General features: G+C 47.6%; 1 protein-coding gene across 17 annotated transcripts in view; it reads left to right on the top strand.

Annotated features, from left to right (window-relative positions):
• Window positions 1-17,251, top strand: part of Eph (Eph receptor tyrosine kinase) — a 141,099-nt gene extending 123,848 nt beyond the window's left edge. For 4 of the 17 annotated variants that reach the window (XM_076793036.1, XM_076793054.1, XM_076793045.1 and 1 more), the window contains 6 exons: window positions 659-676; window positions 1,561-1,626; window positions 5,116-5,292; window positions 5,673-6,142; window positions 6,762-7,099; window positions 10,752-14,076. In XM_076793036.1, the coding sequence (XP_076649151.1) occupies window positions 659-676; window positions 1,561-1,626; window positions 5,116-5,292; window positions 5,673-6,142; window positions 6,762-7,099; window positions 10,752-11,031 (1,349 nt within the window). In that variant the 3' untranslated portion in view covers window positions 11,032-14,076. Of the gene's footprint in view, window positions 1-658; window positions 677-1,560; window positions 1,627-5,115; window positions 5,293-5,672; window positions 6,143-6,761; window positions 7,100-10,751; window positions 14,077-16,844 lie in introns of those variants that run through there. The other 13 variants (XM_076793074.1, XM_076793065.1, XM_076793090.1 and 10 more) reach the window with 8 other exon arrangements.
• The last annotated feature ends 3,615 nt before the right edge of the window (window positions 17,252-20,866 follow it).

Here is a 20,866-nt window from a genome sequence, read left to right as displayed (position 1 = left end):
TATCGCTACTACCCCCTGTCACTTTCATAGTTGTTTCACTGCGCCCTCGTGTCTTGTGACTAATATTGTTGGAACCACCAAAACCCCGTTAGACCCAAGCAAGTATCGAACCCTAGCCCCCCGCCCCCGCAAAACCCCCCTCACCGACTCATGTGTATACAGTAACCCCAGTAAACCGGTAAATGTCTTGTCGCCGAACACCCACTGCTAGTTAGAGAATTTTTTTTCTCTCTTCGGAAAAAAAGAAAACAATGAAAGAAAGATCGCTGAAAAGTGGTTCGCCTTGTTTTGTTCGTATTCGAAGAAAAAGAAAACCGACGGAAAGATATGCGAAAAGAAAGTTGTCGAAGTACGAATAACATACACGACACACAGAAAACACTCGCGTGGGTATACCTACGCAAGGAACGTAAAAAAAGTAAACAAAAAAAAAAAAGAAAAAGGAAAAAAAACAGAAAGCAATGAGAGACGTGCTTTTTATTGTCAGGAAAATTCACTCCACCGATTCCGGTCTGCGGCCGTACTGTCATTATTCTAACCGAATTCTTTCGATTCTTTCTTTTCATGTGCGATTCCCCTAATCTATCGAACCTGCCTCCATGAACAAATCCATGAAAAAACCCAATGAAACAATGTACACAATCGCCTGCTACTACAGGACTAGTTGTGACCTACAGTAAGTCTTCTCCAACACCTCAAGTTTTATTTTCTAGGAACTCGGTTTTACGTAGTTACTTCTTGCACCCCCTTTGTACATGCATCTTTGTCAGCTCGCGTTCCGGATTCTGAAAGCACGGGCACGCACAGCACTCTTTTTCGCTTCCTGCTCTCTCGCTTCTATGTACCCCGTTCATCGTCGAACGGAATGCGCGTTTTCCTTTGGTCTCGCGAATGCAGAATGCAACCCCGCCTCGGGAACCGAGGCGAGCAGAGAGAGAGAGAGAGAGGGAGAGAGAGAAAGAGGGAGAGAGTGTGTGAGAGGGAGAAAGAGAAGGAGGAAAGATAGCGACAGAGACAGCGAGAGGGAGAGATAAAGAGGAGAAAGAGTGAGAGAGAGCCGTGCGTGCTCGCGTTTCGCGTGCTTGCCTACGTTGCGAAGCGTATACTCTGTGTCTTTACCGTTCTGCATGCCTACTGTTCTTAGCGTGTTGTCACTTGCCATTGCACTCGTTTCACTTCAAGTGTGTTGTTCTATCGTTCTTTGTTCTTTTGTTGTTTGTTTGTTTGATTTTTTTTTTATCTTATATCCTACACACGCGTAAAGCGCGCGCGGGAACGATCATCGCGACGGACGGGCACGGAAAAGCGTGCGCAAACATTTCGAGCAAACGAGATCGAACTCTCCGGCAGTTCCATCGTGCCTCGGAGAAGACGAGCTCGCGCGCATCTCTTCCGTTTCGCTCGTCCCCGCTTTGCGTTCGTTCACCGTCTGTGTTGTTCAGCTTCGCGACTCATTCTCGATCACATCATCTCTCTCTGGAGAAAGAAAAAAAAACACCCATCGCTTCTTTTTGTTTGCTGTTTTGTCAATTAGTGTGTTGGTTGTTGTGTTGTTCACAGTGCACTGCAAAATGGACAGTTCACCGATTGTGACAACCCACACCAACAACAAGAGCAAGTCCTCGCGTAAGTCCTCACACTCTCAGTCCCACAGCTAAAACACACGAAACCGACGGAGGAGCCGCGAAATATGTGCAGACTATAGCGTAGAACTCTTACCCGCGACACACGTACACAAGTTTTGTCGCCCGAAAGAAGACGTCCTCCGCTTGTACACTCTGTTTCTATCACTATTCTGTAAGCCAACTCGCTCTTTTCTACACTCTCTTTCACTATTTCAACGAAACGATCGTCTCTAGGCGTTACGTCGTAATCGACACAAAAGCACGATAGCATGCTCGACTCCTTTCTCGTTCTCTGTTTGTCGTTATGCATCGTGTGTCTGCTCTCTCGCTCTTTTTCTCTATATTTTTCTATCTTTCTCTCTCTCTCTCTCTCTCTCGTATAGAGGGGAGGGTAGGAATATGAGATACCCATTTTATTTCTTGATCTAGAAACTCTCAGAATAGATATAAGTGGAAAAATCGAACGTAGAAGTCTAAGGAATTTTCATATGGAATTGCCCTACATAAACATAAATATTGTGAATCTTACAGAGCTTTCCTCACTTTTTAAAATGAAGGCGAATCCTGCCTAGGAGAAAATCGGGTAGTAATATGAGACGGTGTTACTTTTCAGAGAAACTACAATGAGGAGTACACTTTATTTTATTTTGCAATAATCGCAGACATAAATAACGCTTTCTGTGATGGGCTCCCTAAGTGACACGATAAACGTTGTCTCCACGATTCAGAAAATTTCATATCGCAAAATATGCACATTCTGGCTGTGCATTTGCATCCTTCGGTGCGCTATTAAACGGTGTCTCATATTGCTACTAATTTACGATCTCACTTTTTTGTTTGTCGTACATCATAATTAAGATACAACCACCTCGAATATCCTTAGACATGCTAACAGTACGATTATTACAGTATAACTTACCGTTTTTGTTTCTCCGAATATCAGAAAATATGCCACAGTAAATTCCACTTAGGTGTGGTAGTTTATTCTTGAAAGTATCAATATTGTGTGTATAGAGAATCTTGGTATCTCGTATTTCTCTACCCTATCTCATATTCCTGCCCTCTCCTCTACTCTTTTTCCCAGCCGGAAACCGATCTTTCGGACCGGACGATCGACGTTCCGTGAAACGTTTCGAGCGTTGACACGCGGGAAATGCTGGATGTTCCGGTGGAACTCGAATTAATCGGTCTCCCGCGGAGAGAGCGTAACGCGAGCGTTCAGCTGGGTCGCAGATCCATGCCGCGGACACGTGAATTAACGGCGGACCGACCGAGTAATTCGATTCGAACCGGAGCATCCTCTGCACTCGGTGCGCCGCGACTAACGTCATTCAATCCGATGCATCGTTGATTGAGATCGTTTGGCGTATTAGGCATGCGAGAATTTCTGCTCTGGCATGAGAATTGGTTATGCGCGCGAAACCTCTTTTTTTTCGATTTTTTTTTTTTTTTTTGTTGTTTTTAGTTTCTCGTCTCACAGTTTGTTTTACGATCGTATATAGCGCAGCAGCGTATAGAACGTAACTCGGCCCTGTTGCCGAACTTTTTTTCGTTGTTGCGTTTTGTGTTATGTTTGCGTTTGTTCGTTCCGGCGCGACGACGGAGAACATACGATCGATGGTGCCCGTCGACGCGGTTTACATAGCTAAACAAAAATTACGAACCAACGACGAGACTTGGACGGCTCTAGATAGATAGATACATCTTCAACTTGCGCTCTGTCTGTTCCTAAGGTGCCTATACACTAGGAAGTGACTCGCGACATTTTTTTGCGTGTGCAACTCGCAGACATAAATACTCTTGTTTGCAGACATAAATACATATCTTCAACTAGACTGCGTGTCTTTATGCATAGCAAAAATTGTTTGGATTAACTGCAAGAAGCACCAGACAGATTACCATTTCTTTTGTTAATAAATTGAAAATAATACATCAATTTCCTGAGGCTCTGTTAATTTCTTTACTGTTTCGATTGCCACCGTTTTTGCCATAAATGTATAAAATCCGCAGTCTACGCATTAAAAATGTCACGTGAAATCACTTGTTTTCACGTGACGTGAGCCAACAGATTTCCGAACGTATGTATTGTTATTTCCTCTGTGTACTACGTGATAGCACATGACGCGATAACAATGTGTCCGCACCTCAACTTGCTGGCTATCTCAGAGGCGTTTACGCACGTCACGAGAGTCTTTCTCCCACAAAGTTTCACAAGTTACTTGCCCAGTGTATTCGCACCTTTTACGCTGCTGGACAAATGGATAAGACACTGTACATGTTTGTATATTGCGTGTATTTGAAACTAGGAAATGTGCATTTTATATGTGTTATGTGCCATCTCCAGAACGAGCATACCACACAACAGAGAAGAAAGAGAAAAAGATGTTAGCCTCCACTTTCACGACCTCTGTTGGTAGCTGCGAATTGACACAGCTCATATATTATATTCGCCTGAACAAAAAAAGAGGTAATGGGTCGTGGAAAAGCTTTGGATAATAGTGCTTTTGCGGTCAGAAAATTATAGCATTAGTACGATTCGAAACTGTTAAACAGTCATCGTCGTGCTGTAGCTAATGTGCTGAAAAATCCAGAAACTTATGGAAAAACTAAAGTTAGTGGGAGACCTCGTGCCAACATCTGAACTCGCAGGTATGGGCCGATATTGGTTACCATGGGAAAACAGAAATATTTATATCGGGTCACATGAATAGCGAGAAGTACATGTAATTAATAGACGAACAATTAAAGAAATATGCAGTGCATGTAACACGGGGTGACTGCACTTTCCAGCAGGACAATGCTGCTATACATACAGTGATTTCTCTATATACGTTACCAAGGTCTGGATGATAAACGTCGCGGAATTATCCCCACTACCGAGAGATATACCCCGTAAGGGGCCACTAAGCTCGAGAGACCTCGGACGTCGAGGAGTGTAAACATAACACGGCTAGGGTATGTCTCCTGGACGATACATGACGCTGACAAGACCCGCGTTGTTGACATATATCGAGAATTCACTGTACTGCGAAAGCCGTACAACAATGTGAAGGTTTTAGAGTGGCCTACCCTACCCGTTCACCTGACCTAAACATTATCGAAAAATGTGTTCTACAAATTTGTGTTTTTATATGCTCGTTCTGAAAATTGTGAACAGTATGTAGGTTGTGTGAAGTGTGCATTTCCTTGCTGCAAATATACGAAATACACAAACGTACACAGTGCCTTATCCTTTCGTACAGCAGTGTCTATTGCAATTGGTTAGTAAAAGTTTCGTTCACTTCGATTCTGGAGCGTAAAAAGTCTCGTTTTGTTTTCACAATACTTTTTTGTTTTTAAGAGGAAGGGTGTGTGAGTGTTTTCACGGGATGATACGGTTCTTTGTCAGGCACGGAGCGAGTGTTGCCCTGTAACGCTCCGAGATTCCGTCAAAATTTAACACACCGGCCCTCGTGTTAATATAATGAACTCTGTTTTGGTGACGTTGCAGTGACCACGCCGCTGTTCACACCTGCAGTGGGGGTCGCTGCCGCAGGTGCTGGAGGCGCCGGTGGTGCGAGCGCGAGGAGTTACGTCGATCCTCACACCTACGAGGACCCGAACCAGGCTGTCAGAGAATTCGCTCGCGAGATCGACGCGGGATACATCACGATAGAAGCCATCATAGGTACTGGAATCCTGTATACCCTCTACAGTAGTGCTCGGTTAAATTTAAACGAGTCAGCCGTACCCTCCTCCTAGCCAGATCTAGGGGAATCGAGGGGAAATTCTACAGTCAGAGTGTTCGAGTGACGTCACAAGCCTATAGTGTAGTACTCGCCGTAGAAGGAGTAAGGTAGAGATGCGAGAAAAATCTTGATCTGGCTTCACTGTCTCGAAGCTCGGCGAAGCTACCTCACTAGGCAAGGATAGAGAATGAATAGAAAAGAAAGAAACTGCTGGCGCCTGGACTGATGTAAATTTAACCGAGCACTACAACCAATCGGTCATCCTCTCTCTACGATTCACGCTCACTGATCGACTTGCTACTGTTCTGTGCGATAACAGGTGGCGGTGAATTCGGCGACGTGTGTCGAGGAAAGCTGAAACTGCCGCCGGACGGTCGAACGGAGATCGACGTTGCCATCAAGACCCTGAAGCCAGGCTCCGCGGACAAGGCCAGGAACGACTTCCTCACCGAGGCCTCGATCATGGGCCAGTTCGAGCACCCGAACGTGATATTCCTCCAAGGTGTCGTGACCAAGAGCAACCCGGTGATGATCATCACCGAGTTCATGGAGAACGGCAGCCTGGACACCTTCCTGCGCGCGAACGACGGCAAGTTCCAGGTGCTGCAGCTGGTCGGCATGCTGCGCGGCATCGCCAGCGGCATGCAGTACCTCGCGGAGATGAACTACGTGCACCGGGATCTCGCCGCGAGGAACGTTCTCGTGAACGCCGCACTCGTGTGCAAGATCGCGGACTTTGGACTGAGCAGGGAGATCGAGAGCGCTACGGAGGGAGCCTACACGACCAGGGTGAGCTAAACATACTTCTACATCTGCGTACGATTCTCTTGAGCGTGCTGGATGGCTCTGTTGAGAGCACGGAGTCTCTCCTGTCGCTTAGAAAGTGATATCTTCAGAAGCAAAGCCTGGACACAGGGGAAAAAGTATTTGTGTGTGTCATGCTTGGTCTAGGTTTGCTAATGATCACCCCATAGATCCTTATCGAATGTTAGAGTTCATCTACTCCAATGAAAACAGATCAATTCAGAATAGGGACCATTGTTACACTCGCAAGGGGCACCGATTTTAATCAAAGTTTGCAAGTGTGTAGTTTGACCAAAAGTATTTGTCACATATTTTTTTTTTATCAACGAGAAAACAAGTATAGGGGGTGAAGTTAGTTTTTGATAGCCCAGACCTGGGTTACCGAACCATCACGGTCCTCAGAACTGGATTATTAGGAGATAAAGAGCCTAGAGAGTATAGAGAGTCTACCCTCCAGCGTTTTAGGGGATGCAGGGCCTGCCCTTAGGCTCGGATGGCCCTTAAAGAGGAACGAAGGCATCTTGCCCTTGATAACTCTAATATCTATTTAGCCTGACCGTGAAATTGAATGATCACGAAAGCCTGTGTGTGTTTGCCACAAAAGGGTGGAAAGATTCCGGTGCGATGGACAGCTCCCGAGGCGATAGCGTTCCGGAAGTTCACGAGCGCGTCGGACGTGTGGAGCATGGGCATCGTGTGTTGGGAGGTGATGTCGTACGGGGAGAGGCCGTACTGGAACTGGTCGAATCAGGACGTGATCAAGTCGATCGAGAAAGGCTACAGGCTTCCAGCGCCGATGGACTGTCCGGAGGCGATCTACCAGCTGATGCTCGACTGCTGGCAGAAGGAACGAACTCATCGCCCGACCTTCGCCAACCTGACCCAGACCTTGGACAAGCTAATCCGGAGCCCGGAGACGCTCAGGAAAATCGCCCAGAACAGGTAAACGTTCTCCTGTCCTTTCCGGGCCGCTCTGTTGGCGAACTCTGTTTGACAATCGCGAGCACGCGCGACCGAGTCTCCACTTCTTCTCGCGCGCCGCTGAGAATCTGCGAGTTGTCGTCGTCGTCGTTGTCCTTTCGCAATCGCGGCGACGCGCGCAATGTTATGTTGTACTAACTCGCGTCGTTGCAAAGTTTCTCGCTTTTCTAGGTTGAAACGCGCGACCGTGCGAGACTATTCCGTCGTCTACTAACGCGTCCGTGAACAACAAGTTCGTTTTGCCTGTTCATCGCGCGAACGATTCGATGGCCGCGCCGCGAGCAACCGCGGATCGATCTCTCCGTTCCGCGCTGGTTGTTTTGCTCTCGCGTTTTCCTCTCCTCCGCTACCGGGGGCGAGCAACGAAATTATCACAGCTCGAACATCGACGGAGTACATCCTCGAACGCGCGCCACCCGCCTGTACGCATACTGCTACCCCCATCGAATCGTTCGTCCATCATCTCTCTCTTAACACGATATCATGCCGCATGCCACGCGTATTCACACTTCGTGTCCATAAATTAATTTCTCTCGACAGCCAAAGGTTTTTTCCGTTTTTCTCTACGCTGAATACTTGCGAACACCGCTCTGCGCTCTCCACGTATACGCTGAATTTTTTTTTTAGATCTGGGCTTTTGCGATATGTTGTTGCTCATTCGTATAATAGGATGTCACGCCATCGAAACGACGTGTATATGTTACGCCTGTTCAATGACCGTCCAGGATAATGTCATTTTACGAATTAAACCTGTGTGTGTGCGCGCGCCTACCAACCTATACCGACAGAGACAGATTTTTTCGTCTGCACGCGACGCGCTCGAGGCGTCGTGGAACGCACCTCGACCTGATTGGCATTACTGGAACCGGGCATATATAATCTGTGAATCGAAACGTACTGGACTGTGATTCTGTTCGTTCGCACCTTTTTCACAATAATCATGTATAGATTTTTTTCTCTATTTTTTTTTTCTTTTTTTTTTTATATATATATATTCACGTAAACAAGCTGTGTTTTAGACGTTACTATCGATTCATTTCTTCTTGGTTTAACGCTATTTGTATGTTTTTTTTCTCTTTTTTGTTTTTGGAATTCTTGTCTTCCGCTTTCTTTCTGGACTCAGTTCTTTCTCCAGTTTTTTTGGTACGGTCTCCTGTAGCACGAAAAGTCGTCAAAATTGATTTTTTGGCAAAGCGCCTCCGCTTCCTCGCTTCCCGTTCTCTTCGCATCGAAATTCTATCCGATACCGGGGACGAACTCGCCTTTGCCGCGTGTCCGAGTAGCAGGAACGTTTCTGTTGGATTATTCTTGTTTGCAGCACATGTTTAGTCGGCGAGTCTCTCTCTCTCTCTTTCTCTCTCTCTCTCTCTCTCGGCGGACGCGCGCGATCATGTCGAACCGCGGAAAAACTGCTCGGCCGCGAAAAAGTTCCGCGACGCTAACAACAAGTGGCTTTTGCGTGCGCGCACGACTATGCGCTTTTTTCTTTTTGGAACGGCTTCTAACTTCCTTTGGAACGCGCGCGTGCTGAAAAAAGAACGAAAACAAAAAAGAAAAAGAAAAGAGTAAATCTGCTGGTGTCAAAATCGTACTCTTCCGTCTCTGTTGGTTGTTGCATATGAAACGTCCAATTTTAAAATGCAAATGCTACCTAGCGTTTTAATCGCAATCATGTTGTCACAGTCGATTCAATTACAATCTTCGGGTTTAGTACATATATCACGTTAAGGTACAAAGCTGATCTTAAAGGTTCTGTCTTCAGTCTGTATCGAGACACTTAATTTAACTTTTAACATGTTGATTACCGAACAATCACTCCCAAAAAAACAAACATAATCAAAGTAATTGAAAATTAACTTCTTGAACTTTTTTAGAGCCCACAATCTTAATCAAATTCGGTTGAAGCAAGCAATAATTAGTTTTTAACATTAGACGAAAAATTGTCACGTATGACCGTCGTGGCAGTCAACGTGTTAAATAAATTTTATTTCAACGTCATTCGATACGGTTGTCGTGCGTTCTTTTTATATGAGTGGAAAAACAACACGTTGACGATAGTATTACGTGATGCTTGGTCAAAATGTGGTGATTAACAGACTGCAGATTTTATGCATTTTTGTCGAAACTGCATAAAATGTACTAGTTTCAAATGATTGAAATCGATAAACGAAGAAAGAAATTTTTACTTGGTTTCTATTTTGCACAGAGATCTGCAGACTGGTAATTAATCAACCCACTATTCGTCGACGATCAAGAAAACTACAAAACGGAAATTACAGTCAGTTGTAATCCATTGACAGAACGTGTTGCATAGAACGGTGTATACTCTGAACAATAATTTAATGTAGAAAACAGCTGTTAAAAATCCGACATTTAATATGCAACAACCTGATGACTTCCTTTGGAACGCGCGCGCGCTGGAAAGAACGAACGAAAACAAAAAAAAAAAGAAAAAAGAAGAAAGAAAAACGAAAAGAGTAAACGCGATGATCTGCTGGTGTGAAAACCGCAACTCTTTCGTCTTTGTTGTCCGTGCTACTTTAGCTGGGAGGAAAAATTAATTTATGGACGAAAGTCTCTGACGCGAATCATTCTCGCGGGATAATTTTTGCCGTTCGCGTTTCAAGAGAACGACGAAAAAGTGCGCATCGCATTGCGGTGGCTTTCAGAGAGCTTTTATCGCTTTAGCGCTTATCGTTTCTGTAATCCTCGATCCCCTTCACCCTCCTCCGACGCCGTCCGTCGCGTCACGTCGCGTCCTTTTCCATCCCCCGGTGGTCTCTCACTTCCCCGAACTCGGCCCATCCGCGCCGCCACTTATTTCCACCGCGGAACCACCGCGAAAAAAAGGGGGCGAACAAAGGCGAGATCAAACGATACTCGAGAGAGAGTCGGACGACGTCTTGCTCCGTTTTATCGTCGACCGATCGTTAATAAGGAATACGAGATAGACGTCTGTGTCGCGCCGGTTGCCGGTTCCCGTTGCTGAGAGGTCCACGCGAGACGAGAAGGGGCCACGCCGCCGCCGCCACTCGAACCGAAACAAAGAGAAAACAAAGCAGACACGCGGGACAGGACGTTTTCTCTCGAACCCCGAGAAAAACCGATCTCGCAACGGGACCGTTTTCGGCTCGGGACCAATCGATTATCGTTGGATTTCACACGCAGCCCCGTGGACCATTTCGTCGTCGAAGCGTCGAGTGAAAGCGTTTTCGGTCGAACGGAACATGGGCCAGGTTCTCGCGTCCCTTCTCTCCGCTCCATCCGGTTCTCCAGGATCGATTCCACGGCTCTTTGCCCTGAAATCGTTCGACTCGAATCGGTCCGTTCGAGCAACAGCCTCCGTTCTCACTCTCTCACAATCTATTTCTCTCTCACACTCTCTTTCTCTCCTCGCGCACAACCTTCTTCCTTCCTTTCCAAATAGAACAAAAACGATATTTCAGTTTCTCCCACCGACGACGTCCCTTTTTTTCTGGGCTAATTCTTTGTGGTTTTGGTTTTGTGGTGTCTTTGGTACCCGACTACGAACTGCAACCGAACGCAACTGCGACAACTACCATCTACCACCAATCTACAACTCTCCAACAACAACCTACTACAACAACAACAGCGTGAGGCCACCTGCACACAATCCATACTATGTCACAAGCCACGCGGCTGCCGCACAGGTCGCGGCAGCGGCCGCTGCGATGCCAGCCGCGGCCACCGGCCAGTTCGTAGACGTAGTCGGCCATCAGGCCCATCAAGCCCAGTCGACGATTGCCGTTCCAGTAATGCCACCAGGAGCCGGCCGTAGCTTACACTATCACACACACGCAACGACACACGCACTGCCACAGCAGCCACCGCTTACCTACCCTAATTGGGTCCCGTTCACGCATTTCGGTTAGGCCCTTGCAAGGCCCGTCTGTTCGCAGCCATCCGCGTCAGGAAAAGTCGAACGACCAAGCGACCCTCTAACACTCGCCGTTTCAATCGGCACGGTTTTGCCAAATATTATACTCTAACTCGACGCTGCTACTACCAATTCGCCGCTACGCTTCCATTGGTTCATGCTCTGGGCTTGGTTATCAGTAGACTGCGGATATTATGCATTTATGGCGAACACGGCTGCGCGAGACCAAAAGGATTTAGCGTCGATATTATATTTTAAAGTTCCATTTCGCTCCTGTTTGATGCAATTTCTATTTCGCATAAAGATCCGCTGTCTCGTTATCATCCTGCAAGGACTATCGTTTAACACCGGACGCACCAAACGACTGGTCATTTACATTTTTTTACAATTATTTAAAAACGATGTTTCACTGGAAATTATTGAGTACGTTTGTTCGCAGACAAATTTTTTGAACCTAGTCGATTCAGCAATTTTTGTAAGGCTACATCTGCCGTTTTAGCGCTCGCACGTTCCTGAGAGTGAAAATCGATTTAATTTCATTCTATATGTTTAAAGCACCGCGAATGAAACACAGTTGCGTGTATATCGAAAATGGTCGAAAACCATAGAAGGATTTTTCGCGCAGCCATTTTTAAGGAACGATTTACGAGAACTCTGCGTGTGTTCTAAGATTAAAAACTGCTGTTTACCTATGGCTATTTCGCAAATAGTGTATTTCATTTGACGAAGTATTGCATCCGCAAAGGCTGCCAGTCCATTAAGGCACCATTCCCATGAAGATTTCTAATTAGAATCCAGTTCGATTCGATTCGACCACGTTCATTTACGTAGCTATTAACACGAGATCGTTTACGTAGCTGTGCACACACGATTCACACTTCCTTGAAATACTCAGAACAAAGGTACCGATAAAAGACAGGAACAGGTCCGAGGATCAAGAATAACGGCAGGCGAAACGAAAGCGATAGGAAGAACGATATTCTGATCGCTTTATCGGGGATCGGGCAAAGAGCAGCGACCGTCTTGGAGCTTCGAAAAAGGGAGAAACGCCTCAGCTGTTCTCGAATGCGAAAGTAGCAGCGTCGAAGTGAAAACGCGACTCGGTTGGGAAAGTGCCGAAGGAGCCCCTTGAGCTAGCAACCAGGAGTACAAAGTGTCTTCGTCGCTCGACTTTCCTCTCGCGCGAGATCTTATTCCAGGATCAAAGCCGCGCGACGATTTTCGACCGGCTAGAGCCTCGGGAACGTTCTCTTCTCTCAGGACAAAGAAAAAACGGTAACGAGGACCTTGAGGAAACTGTCAGTTTCCCACGAGCCGAGGGATCGAACTTCTTCTTCTTTCCACGCGTCGGATTTGGATCAACAGGTTCGAATCTGTTTTTTTTTGTCCCCTGTCGCGCGGCTTTCGTCCATCCCCGGAACGAGCCGCGAAAAGGATTATTCGCGAGCTATAGCGTTCTGGGAAAACACCGGGAAGTCACGGGGATAGCACGTAGGACGTTTTTCCGCGAGCGATTATTAGCTGTTTCGCGCGTATTTATTATAAAAGTGTTTAGGACGCGCTCGAATGACTCCGTTTCGACGTATTTAGATCGCGCGCGAGCGTGTTAAGAAATGTTAGAGAGCGGATTAGCCGTCGTAGCTGGATAAAATGTTTGTTCTCGATTTTTCAGCCGGTTATTATAGATCGATTCGAGTTAGTTAGATCCGCGGACGAGACACGGAGCCTACGTATTACGATTACACGATTCTATATTAGATTCGCTCGTCGGATCGGCGACGAAACAGTTTTTTATCGCGATGTTCGGGCATAGATTTTATCGGTTTCTAGCTGGCACGTGTGGACGTCGTGTAGAGAGTATTTATGGTTCTAGTTAGAGGGATTTATACGGAAAATTTTAAGAGAGTATATATATAAATACATCACGCGTATATATGTATATGTACCCTCCAGTTTTTTCGTAGCGTTAACGAGAATTTATAGAGGACGAATCGAACCAACGAATAGCAATATAGATGGCCGGGGAAGAGGTGACGCGTAAGCTCGGAGCATTAGGAGCGAGTAAACAGAGAGAGGATTTTATCCGCGGAACGTGTTGTACGCGAGAATGCAGTCATAGTCTTTCAGATGTTTTTCTAATTCTTGATAATATACGTAATATATATTATATAATTCTAAGTATACATCTCGCACGCGTATACGTAAATACATAAATCTATATATATATATGATGAACAAAAAAGAGAGAAGAAAGGCTATATGTATGTACACACACACACACACATATATATATAGTATTTATTGACGTCATCGACTTTACGGCAAAAAAAAGAGAAAGCAAACTAAACAAACGAACAAACAAAACTGCAAAGACTTATTAGCATTTAATCGTGCGAGCGACCGTTCGAGACTAGATTAGAATAGTATTTTTTTACTTGAACCAAACGGAAACGTCGGAAAATCGTGCCGAGAGACACACCGTTGAACAGGAGAGACAAGCCCAGGCCGTGTTTCCACGCCGAGCTAATCGATGATATACAACCGCGACGCGGCCAGCAAGCGCGTCGCGTACACTTACCTTTTAGGAAAAGAGAACTTCGGAAAGTCGATCGTAAACAGTAGTGGTACACGTGTATTATACGTTGCGCAACACCATTACAGGAAAAATGATCGATCCAAGAGGTCTGCACGGGTAGAGGAAGGGTGCCCATTTTCGCGGGGCGCTCATTCGAGACGCGATGGTTCTCCAACGATTTTCTGTTCCGATCGATCCACCGACACTCGAGCAAACCGATAGGGAAGCTGAAAAGACAGAGATAATTAACCCGAAAGACGGCGACCGAGAGCGAGCGAGCGAGAGAGAAAGAGAGAGAGAGAGAGAGACAGAGCGAATCGAAACGGACAATCAGCTTAGAAACGCGTTCGGTCGCGGGAATCGAATCGAATCGACGTTTTAGATGCGCGCTAATTACCTCAGATAATAATACACGTGGACAATCGCGACGAAACGAGCTTCGCGCAAGCACGCGCTCGAGAGAAATCCGCAAGACGCGAGCCAAAGGACACTTTATACCCGCCAGCATTAAACACACAAACACACTGCCCGCAAACAGAGAAATTCATACACTGGGACACGAGCGCGCGCGGTAACACACGATACACACGCAAGCACACACACACACACACACACACACACACACACACACACACACACACACACACCTCAGTGTGTGACCTCCATCGCACTAACAAATGCTAACAATTGTCAGAATCAGGGAAAGGGGTGCTCCACCCCCACCCCCACCCGCCTCGTCGACATCCTCCAACGTGCATTTGAGGAAAAGGTAAAAAATCAAGAACAGCTTTCAGTCGACCAAACAAGTAAACAACGATGCGCGGACGAAGACCGACCAGCCATTCCTTCTAGCCCAGATGGGCGGAATTGACGTTGTTCCAATCTACTTCGCTTCAAATTTGATACAATGCAACCGGTTTGACACAATGCAGAAGTCCCTTCGAAATCTTCGTCGATTCTTCGCTAAATTCAGTAGACTTTAAACACTTTTCTGAATACAGTAGAACCCTGATTATTCGAACTGACCAGGGAAACTTGACTGCGGACATCGGCATGAGCGATATCCTACTGTAATGCAAACCACTCGATTGTTTGCGTACGAAGATTTTGAAGAGGAGGACTTTTATTATTTCCCGGTGTTCGAGACACAGTTTTCTGTAAAATGTTCGCCCATCTACTGGCTCGTCGGTCTCCGTGCCGCGTTGGATTCACCCACGAGTATTGCTGCCACGTAGACAGCATTTGCTCTGCTTGTACCCTCTTAGTTCGTATCGCACTGCTTGCTTCGTACGCACCATTATCCATATTCACGTATCTCTACGTTTACTATCGTACGTCCAGCTAATAAGTATATACATGTCCGAGTACTTTCTCTGTATAACCGTGAACCGTGATCGCACACCGTCATTCTTTAGTACTCTCGTTGCCGCCATTAGCGAGACTCACACTCTCATCACCATCGATCTCTCGTGTGCCAGCAGCATCGCCGTGTGCAACGATCCACGGAGTTTGGGGCTCGAGCTTCCGCGACCTAGCCCGCGGCCTTCTTGGCACCGATCGGCCGACGTTCGTCCACCATTTTCACAGCGTTCACCGTGTTTCGTCGGCCGACGAACGAGGATCGGAACCAAGAACCCGGGCGCGGTCGCGGAAACTTGCCGAGTCACGATCCAAGTGTACATAAAGATACTTTAACGAGCAACCCCGACCCCGACCCCAACCCCCAACCCCCTTTTAGATAAACCGGGGAACACGCCGCACCCTGACACCATAATATCGATGAAATTTGTGTCACAGAATATTGCATCCATATGCTTCTGTCGGCGGTCATTCGTACCGAGGGGTTGAGAACAGCCCTTACGCTTGGGGATGAAAAGTGCATTTTTCAGAGTATCTCAGGAATTGAAGGGTGTAAACGAGAATTTATTTTTCAACGGTTTCGGGTCGCAATGGAAATATATTCTCCGTGTAGATAATTCTTTGAAAATTCCTCCCTAGGTTATGATTGGATTTGCGATCTAAAACCACGCAATTGAAAAACAGTTTTCTCTTCTGTGCTATTCATTTCTCGTGACATTCGCAGAAATGCGCGTTTCATCCCGAATTTTAAAGACCGTCCTCATCCCCCCTAACACGAGCCATCGCCGCTAAGATACGGGTCGAATATTTCCAGAAGACCCATCGCTCGCATAAATTTCATCGGAATCGCCGTGACTAAGTTCGGTCTGTTCCCTTTTAAGATCCATTTTATACAGTGTACCCGTAAAAGTCAATCGAGTGAACGACACCAGTACCGAGTAAAAACTTCTAGAAGTCAGTAGCAGACTCTCGAAACTCGACTCACGCTTCTTCGATCCCCTAACCTAGTTTATCCAGAACTCGATTTCTGCTCGCGGAACGGCTACGCGTCGCCGGTCCACGGTGTTTCTTAAGACGATCGTCGGCCTTCCCGCGAGCAGGGCGATCGACACTGTTGTGTGTTCTAATGGATAACCCTTTGTACATATATACTATATATACTATCTCGGTATCCAGCTCTGCCCTGTCGTTCCGATCCAGGACGGAATGTTCGAGTTATACGTCCTGCAAGAACCAACTTGTCTACTTTACTTGGGTGACGAAGCGCGAAAGAACGAAGGCGAACGTAACAGTTATCGTTTGCCCTTAACAAAAATTCGGCCGGAACTGTTGCGAAGAGAAACGTTATCCTTGGGAACTTCTTTGAAAAGCGTTCTCGCGGAACAGATAGTTTAGAGCCTGTATAATCAAAGTTCCATCGAAACGAGTTGCTTCGTTTCTGGTAAAAAAAAAGCTTCGTATGAAAAACGAGATTCGAATTGTGAATCAGTCGATTGTATTTGTAGAACAATTTTTATCTTCACGATTTTGTCAGTTCTGTTCAAACTAAAGTTTCAACTTTCAAGAGTTTTTCTTTGTGCGTCTCCATCGGGACTTAGGGGCTGGTAGCCTAACCTGTCCGAGGGAAATTCTATGGTCCACGTTCGATTCTACGATAATCTTCTCGGATCAGCGACGAATGTAAGAGTCAGCCTACGTTCTTTCGCCACCTGTCCTTAGCAACCCGACCAACGGACTGTAGACCCCGGTACGAGATTCCAGGTTTTTGATTCGCGTAGCGTCCCTCCACAGTGCCCTCCAACCACCCACCCCGATGAATCTCTCTAATCCCCTGACGAATGTCTTCGAGAGATCTAACGCTGTATTCTCGACAGGAGCACCAATCCACTGGCGCCGGACGCGGTGGACTTGACGCAGCTGACCTCGGTCGGCGAGTGGCTGGCCTCGATCAAGATGTCCCGGTACGCGGACAGCTTCGAGAGGTCGGGCGTGACGACGCTGGAGGCGGCAGCCCGCGTCACCGTGCAGGAGCTGACGGCGTTGGGCGTGACGCTGGTGGGCCACCAGAAGAAGATCATGAACAGCGTGACCGCGCTGCGGGCGCAGATGTCCGCCACATCGCAGGGTTTCCTCGTGTAACCGCGCGGCCGCTCGAAAACGACCCGCAAAACGACCCGCAACCGTCGCGTCGGTCCTCGAGGATCGACGGAGCCGGGCGTCGTCGACGATCGCCTCTCCTCGAGGTTCCATCGTGGGACGACGGTCCGTGCGGCGACATCATCATCCTAGTCAGGACGACAGGCGTTCTCGAGGAGAGCAACGCCCGCGAGTACCACGAGGAACCGAGGAACTCTTTGAACAAACACATTCCACCGGCCGTCAGAGATAGAGCCCGTGAAAAAGACAGAAAGAGAGGACACGCCGTTTGAGTGTGTCCGTCAGCCCCCCCCAAAAGAACTCGTCAGCGAACGGAGAGCCAGCAGATCGTGTCTCTGACTCCCCTAGAACCGCCGATTTCGGTCGGAATCGCGAAGCAACCCCGTGACGGGATCAATCCGTAGATAATGTATATGTATGTACGCAGAGCGCGACGGCCTAACGAATCCGAGTCGGCCGTGGCTACTTTCTCCCTCCTCTTCCTAGCTACGGTGTCCCGAAGAACTGATCAATCCTCCTCAGCGAGACAGGACACCGGAACTGCCGCCCGTCTAATCACTGCCGCCGTCTAATCACTGCCGTAAAAAAAAAAAAAAGAAACCGTTTACACGCACTCGCGACACTCCGCTCGACGCGACCGGAAACAGCCAACCGCAGAGGACGGATCGCGCGAGATCGATCGACGAGAAACAGACGTCCGCTCACCGTCGAGGCCGATGCACTGAATCTTTGCTCACGCACCGACGCAGCCGAGACTAGCGCGGCGAGCTAACACTTTATCGAGCGGCGATTCTCAGCCGAAACTAGCCCGCATAAGAAGTCTTGTATTCTCTCACGGTCTTAGTCCGAACTGAGACCACCAATGTCTAAAACGCTGTCGGAAAGATTTCAGGTTTCAAAACGCGAGTATACTCGGGACCGGTCCGTAAAGTGTTAGCTCTCGGCGACGAACTTCCTTTCTGTTTTATATGTTCTTTACTCAACCCCGTTCCGTGATACGCAAACCGATCCACGTTCCGCGCGGTGTTCCCGTTCGCGTCGGACGGCAAATCGCCCCACGAACCGGCGATCCAACGATCTAACGCAGACCATCCAGCGAAACGACGGCCTAATATTCTGTCCACGCGCCGCGCTTTCATCCTCCGATTCGCGAAGTCCTGCGAAACGTTGCGGCAAACTGGTGGAACAAGTGGGAACAGTTGATAGTTTCTAGTTTCTTTCGTTTCTTTTTAGATATTTCTCGCTGATAACAAAGAAACGTTGATTTGTGTAATTTCTTAAAGAGAGTGTGCTTGTCGAACAACGCAATCTGTTCACCGGAGCTTACATTAGGTTAACGATGGAGCTGCGATAGAAGTTGTTAAGGCTCGTACAGACCTGAACATTTCGACGAACATTGCGCCGAAATGTTCAGGTCTGTACGGGCCTTTAGAGCGGCGATAGAAGCTATCTTTGACTACTGTATTTCTAGTGAAGCATGTCGTCTCATTTCTTTTTATTCACCGATAAGATTACGAATTACTAATAAATAGCGACGATAACAATAAGAAGAAAATACTTTCATTATGAAACGATACAACCTATGCTCCGCTTTCGTTGTCGTTTTGCTCGTTTATCGCAGCTTCTTGAGATTATTCGGTGATAAATAACGAACGGTGAACGCCTTGCAATTGTTGGCGACTACGCGTCGCTGCGAATCGTACTATTTATTTATACGACAATTTACGAAGAGCGAGTAGATCGATGTATAAAAGTAGGAGAGCCACGAAGTTTGCCGCAGCCTGCTCGAGAAGAACGGCGCTAACGCTCGCGAACGGAGCGTCCCCTTAGATAAGTCGGAGGATTGGAGGGCGTGAGCGAGAGAGCCTAACGCAGCGTTTTGCGTCCCGTGCAACGAATCTTTGATCTTTTATACAGCGACAGCGGCGAATCGGTGCGCGAAAACGACGAAGTAACAGAGAGCCTAATACGATCGCTTTTGCGTTTTACCGTGGTTAAGTTTATTGTACGCGAGCCGCGCGCGTGTACCTGTCCGAGGAGAGAGAGCGAGCGAGCGAGCGAGAGAGAGAGAGAAAGAGAGAGAGAGAGAAACGAAACACATGTGCCAATGAATCAAGCCTCGAGTCGGGTGGTGAGAAAAGAGACAGAGAGCAAATTCGAGAGAGTGTCTTTTGCGTGTACGCGCGATTTTATCGGGATCGAAGGGGGAGAAAACGGTGCGAAGGAAAATGGTCGAGCGCGTCCCTCGGCAACGTGAACATATCAAGGCGTATCGGGAAAGGCCAGAGAGAGAGAGAGAGAGAGAGAGAGAGAGAGAGAGAGAGAGAGAGAGAGAGAGAGAGAATCGAATGCTCGGACAACGTGGAGCCGAGGGACGAGACCTGTTCCGGCGATTGGTGGATCTCCTTTCGGACAATCGCGACGATGAATCGTTTCGAGGCTTGTCTCGTCTGAGACGGATGGTCTGTAGGCTCGTTGGAGGAGCCGCGTTCGCTGATTTTAAAGACTGCGCTCCGGGGGTGTCAATTGGGCCTCCGGAGACACCTACGTCGAAGAACGAGCGACGCTTCGTCGGGAGCTCGAGCGGCAGAGCGATCGAAGAGCCTTCCGAGCGAGTCCGCCGGGCCACGGGCAATTTTTATTCTTAATTTAACGAATTACGATATAGAAATATAGTTGGCGGGGTCCGAGGCCCCGATCGATCCCCGACGGGACCCGACGTTTCGGCCTACAAATCGCGCAAACGGCTAAACGGAAAGACAGAAAAGCGAAAGCGATCGACTGTTGCATTCCGTTCGGATATTGATCGATCGGCGCGTCGAGGCCCCTCGATTAGAAGATTCGTACTCGAGGTCGTTCCGTTCGCGTTCGGATAATGCGATGGACGGTCTTGGAGGCTCGAGATGGTCGCGCGGCCGTGCGGAAAACGGATGCGGAAAAGGCCGTGCGGCGACCGCGAGCGCTCCGCGTTGAATGGGAGGAACGAGGAGAAACCCGGATAAGCTGCCGGATCAGTAAACGAAATAGGGAGAGAGAGAGAGAGAGAGAAAAGAGAGAGAAGAGACGGCGACGATTTAAGAAGCAATAAGCGAATACACGCAAATGCAGATTTTTATATAGAGAATGTTAACAAATTTCAGAAAGATATTAATTATCGATAGCGCTATCTTCCTAAATGTTCGTATTAAAATGAAAATGGGGAAAATGTTCACGAGAGGGTGAGGTGTACCGCGTGCGAGAGACGGTGGACGCCACGAGCAACGCGATACGCGACGTTGCGACGCATGGCGCATATTCCCAGCCCCTGAACGAGCAGAACCGCGTCCGAGAGCGAAACGAACCCGTCGATGGCCGAATCAAACGAAAACGATAAAAGCGGAAAAAAGGGGCGCGCGTGTAGCTTTCGTTTTTCTCGGCAGGGGCGAAACGCCCGCCAGCAAACGCCCGCCAAACCAACGGAAAAGGTTTTCAAGAACTCTTTCAAGCTGTAACTATTTGTGTCTAGCGACGAAACCTGCGAGTGCGACCTGAAGTTTTGAGAATGTCGATAGTTTCAGCGGATTTAATATTTAGATTTCATAGATCTCTATCGATATTACACACGATCGTAGGCACGAAAACGAGCAGATGATAATTAGTTAGAGCGTAAAGGATATCTTATTAGTGAGAGACCTTTTCGATTTTTCACTTTTTAAGTCTTTCGAGTCTCGAATCGGCCCGAGAACGCGGGCCGAGACCC

Source organism: Halictus rubicundus, chromosome 1, assembly GCF_050948215.1.
Source record: "Halictus rubicundus isolate RS-2024b chromosome 1, iyHalRubi1_principal, whole genome shotgun sequence".
Lineage (NCBI taxonomy): Eukaryota > Metazoa > Arthropoda > Insecta > Hymenoptera > Halictidae > Halictus > Halictus rubicundus.
This window is presented reverse-complemented; position numbering and strand designations above follow the sequence as displayed.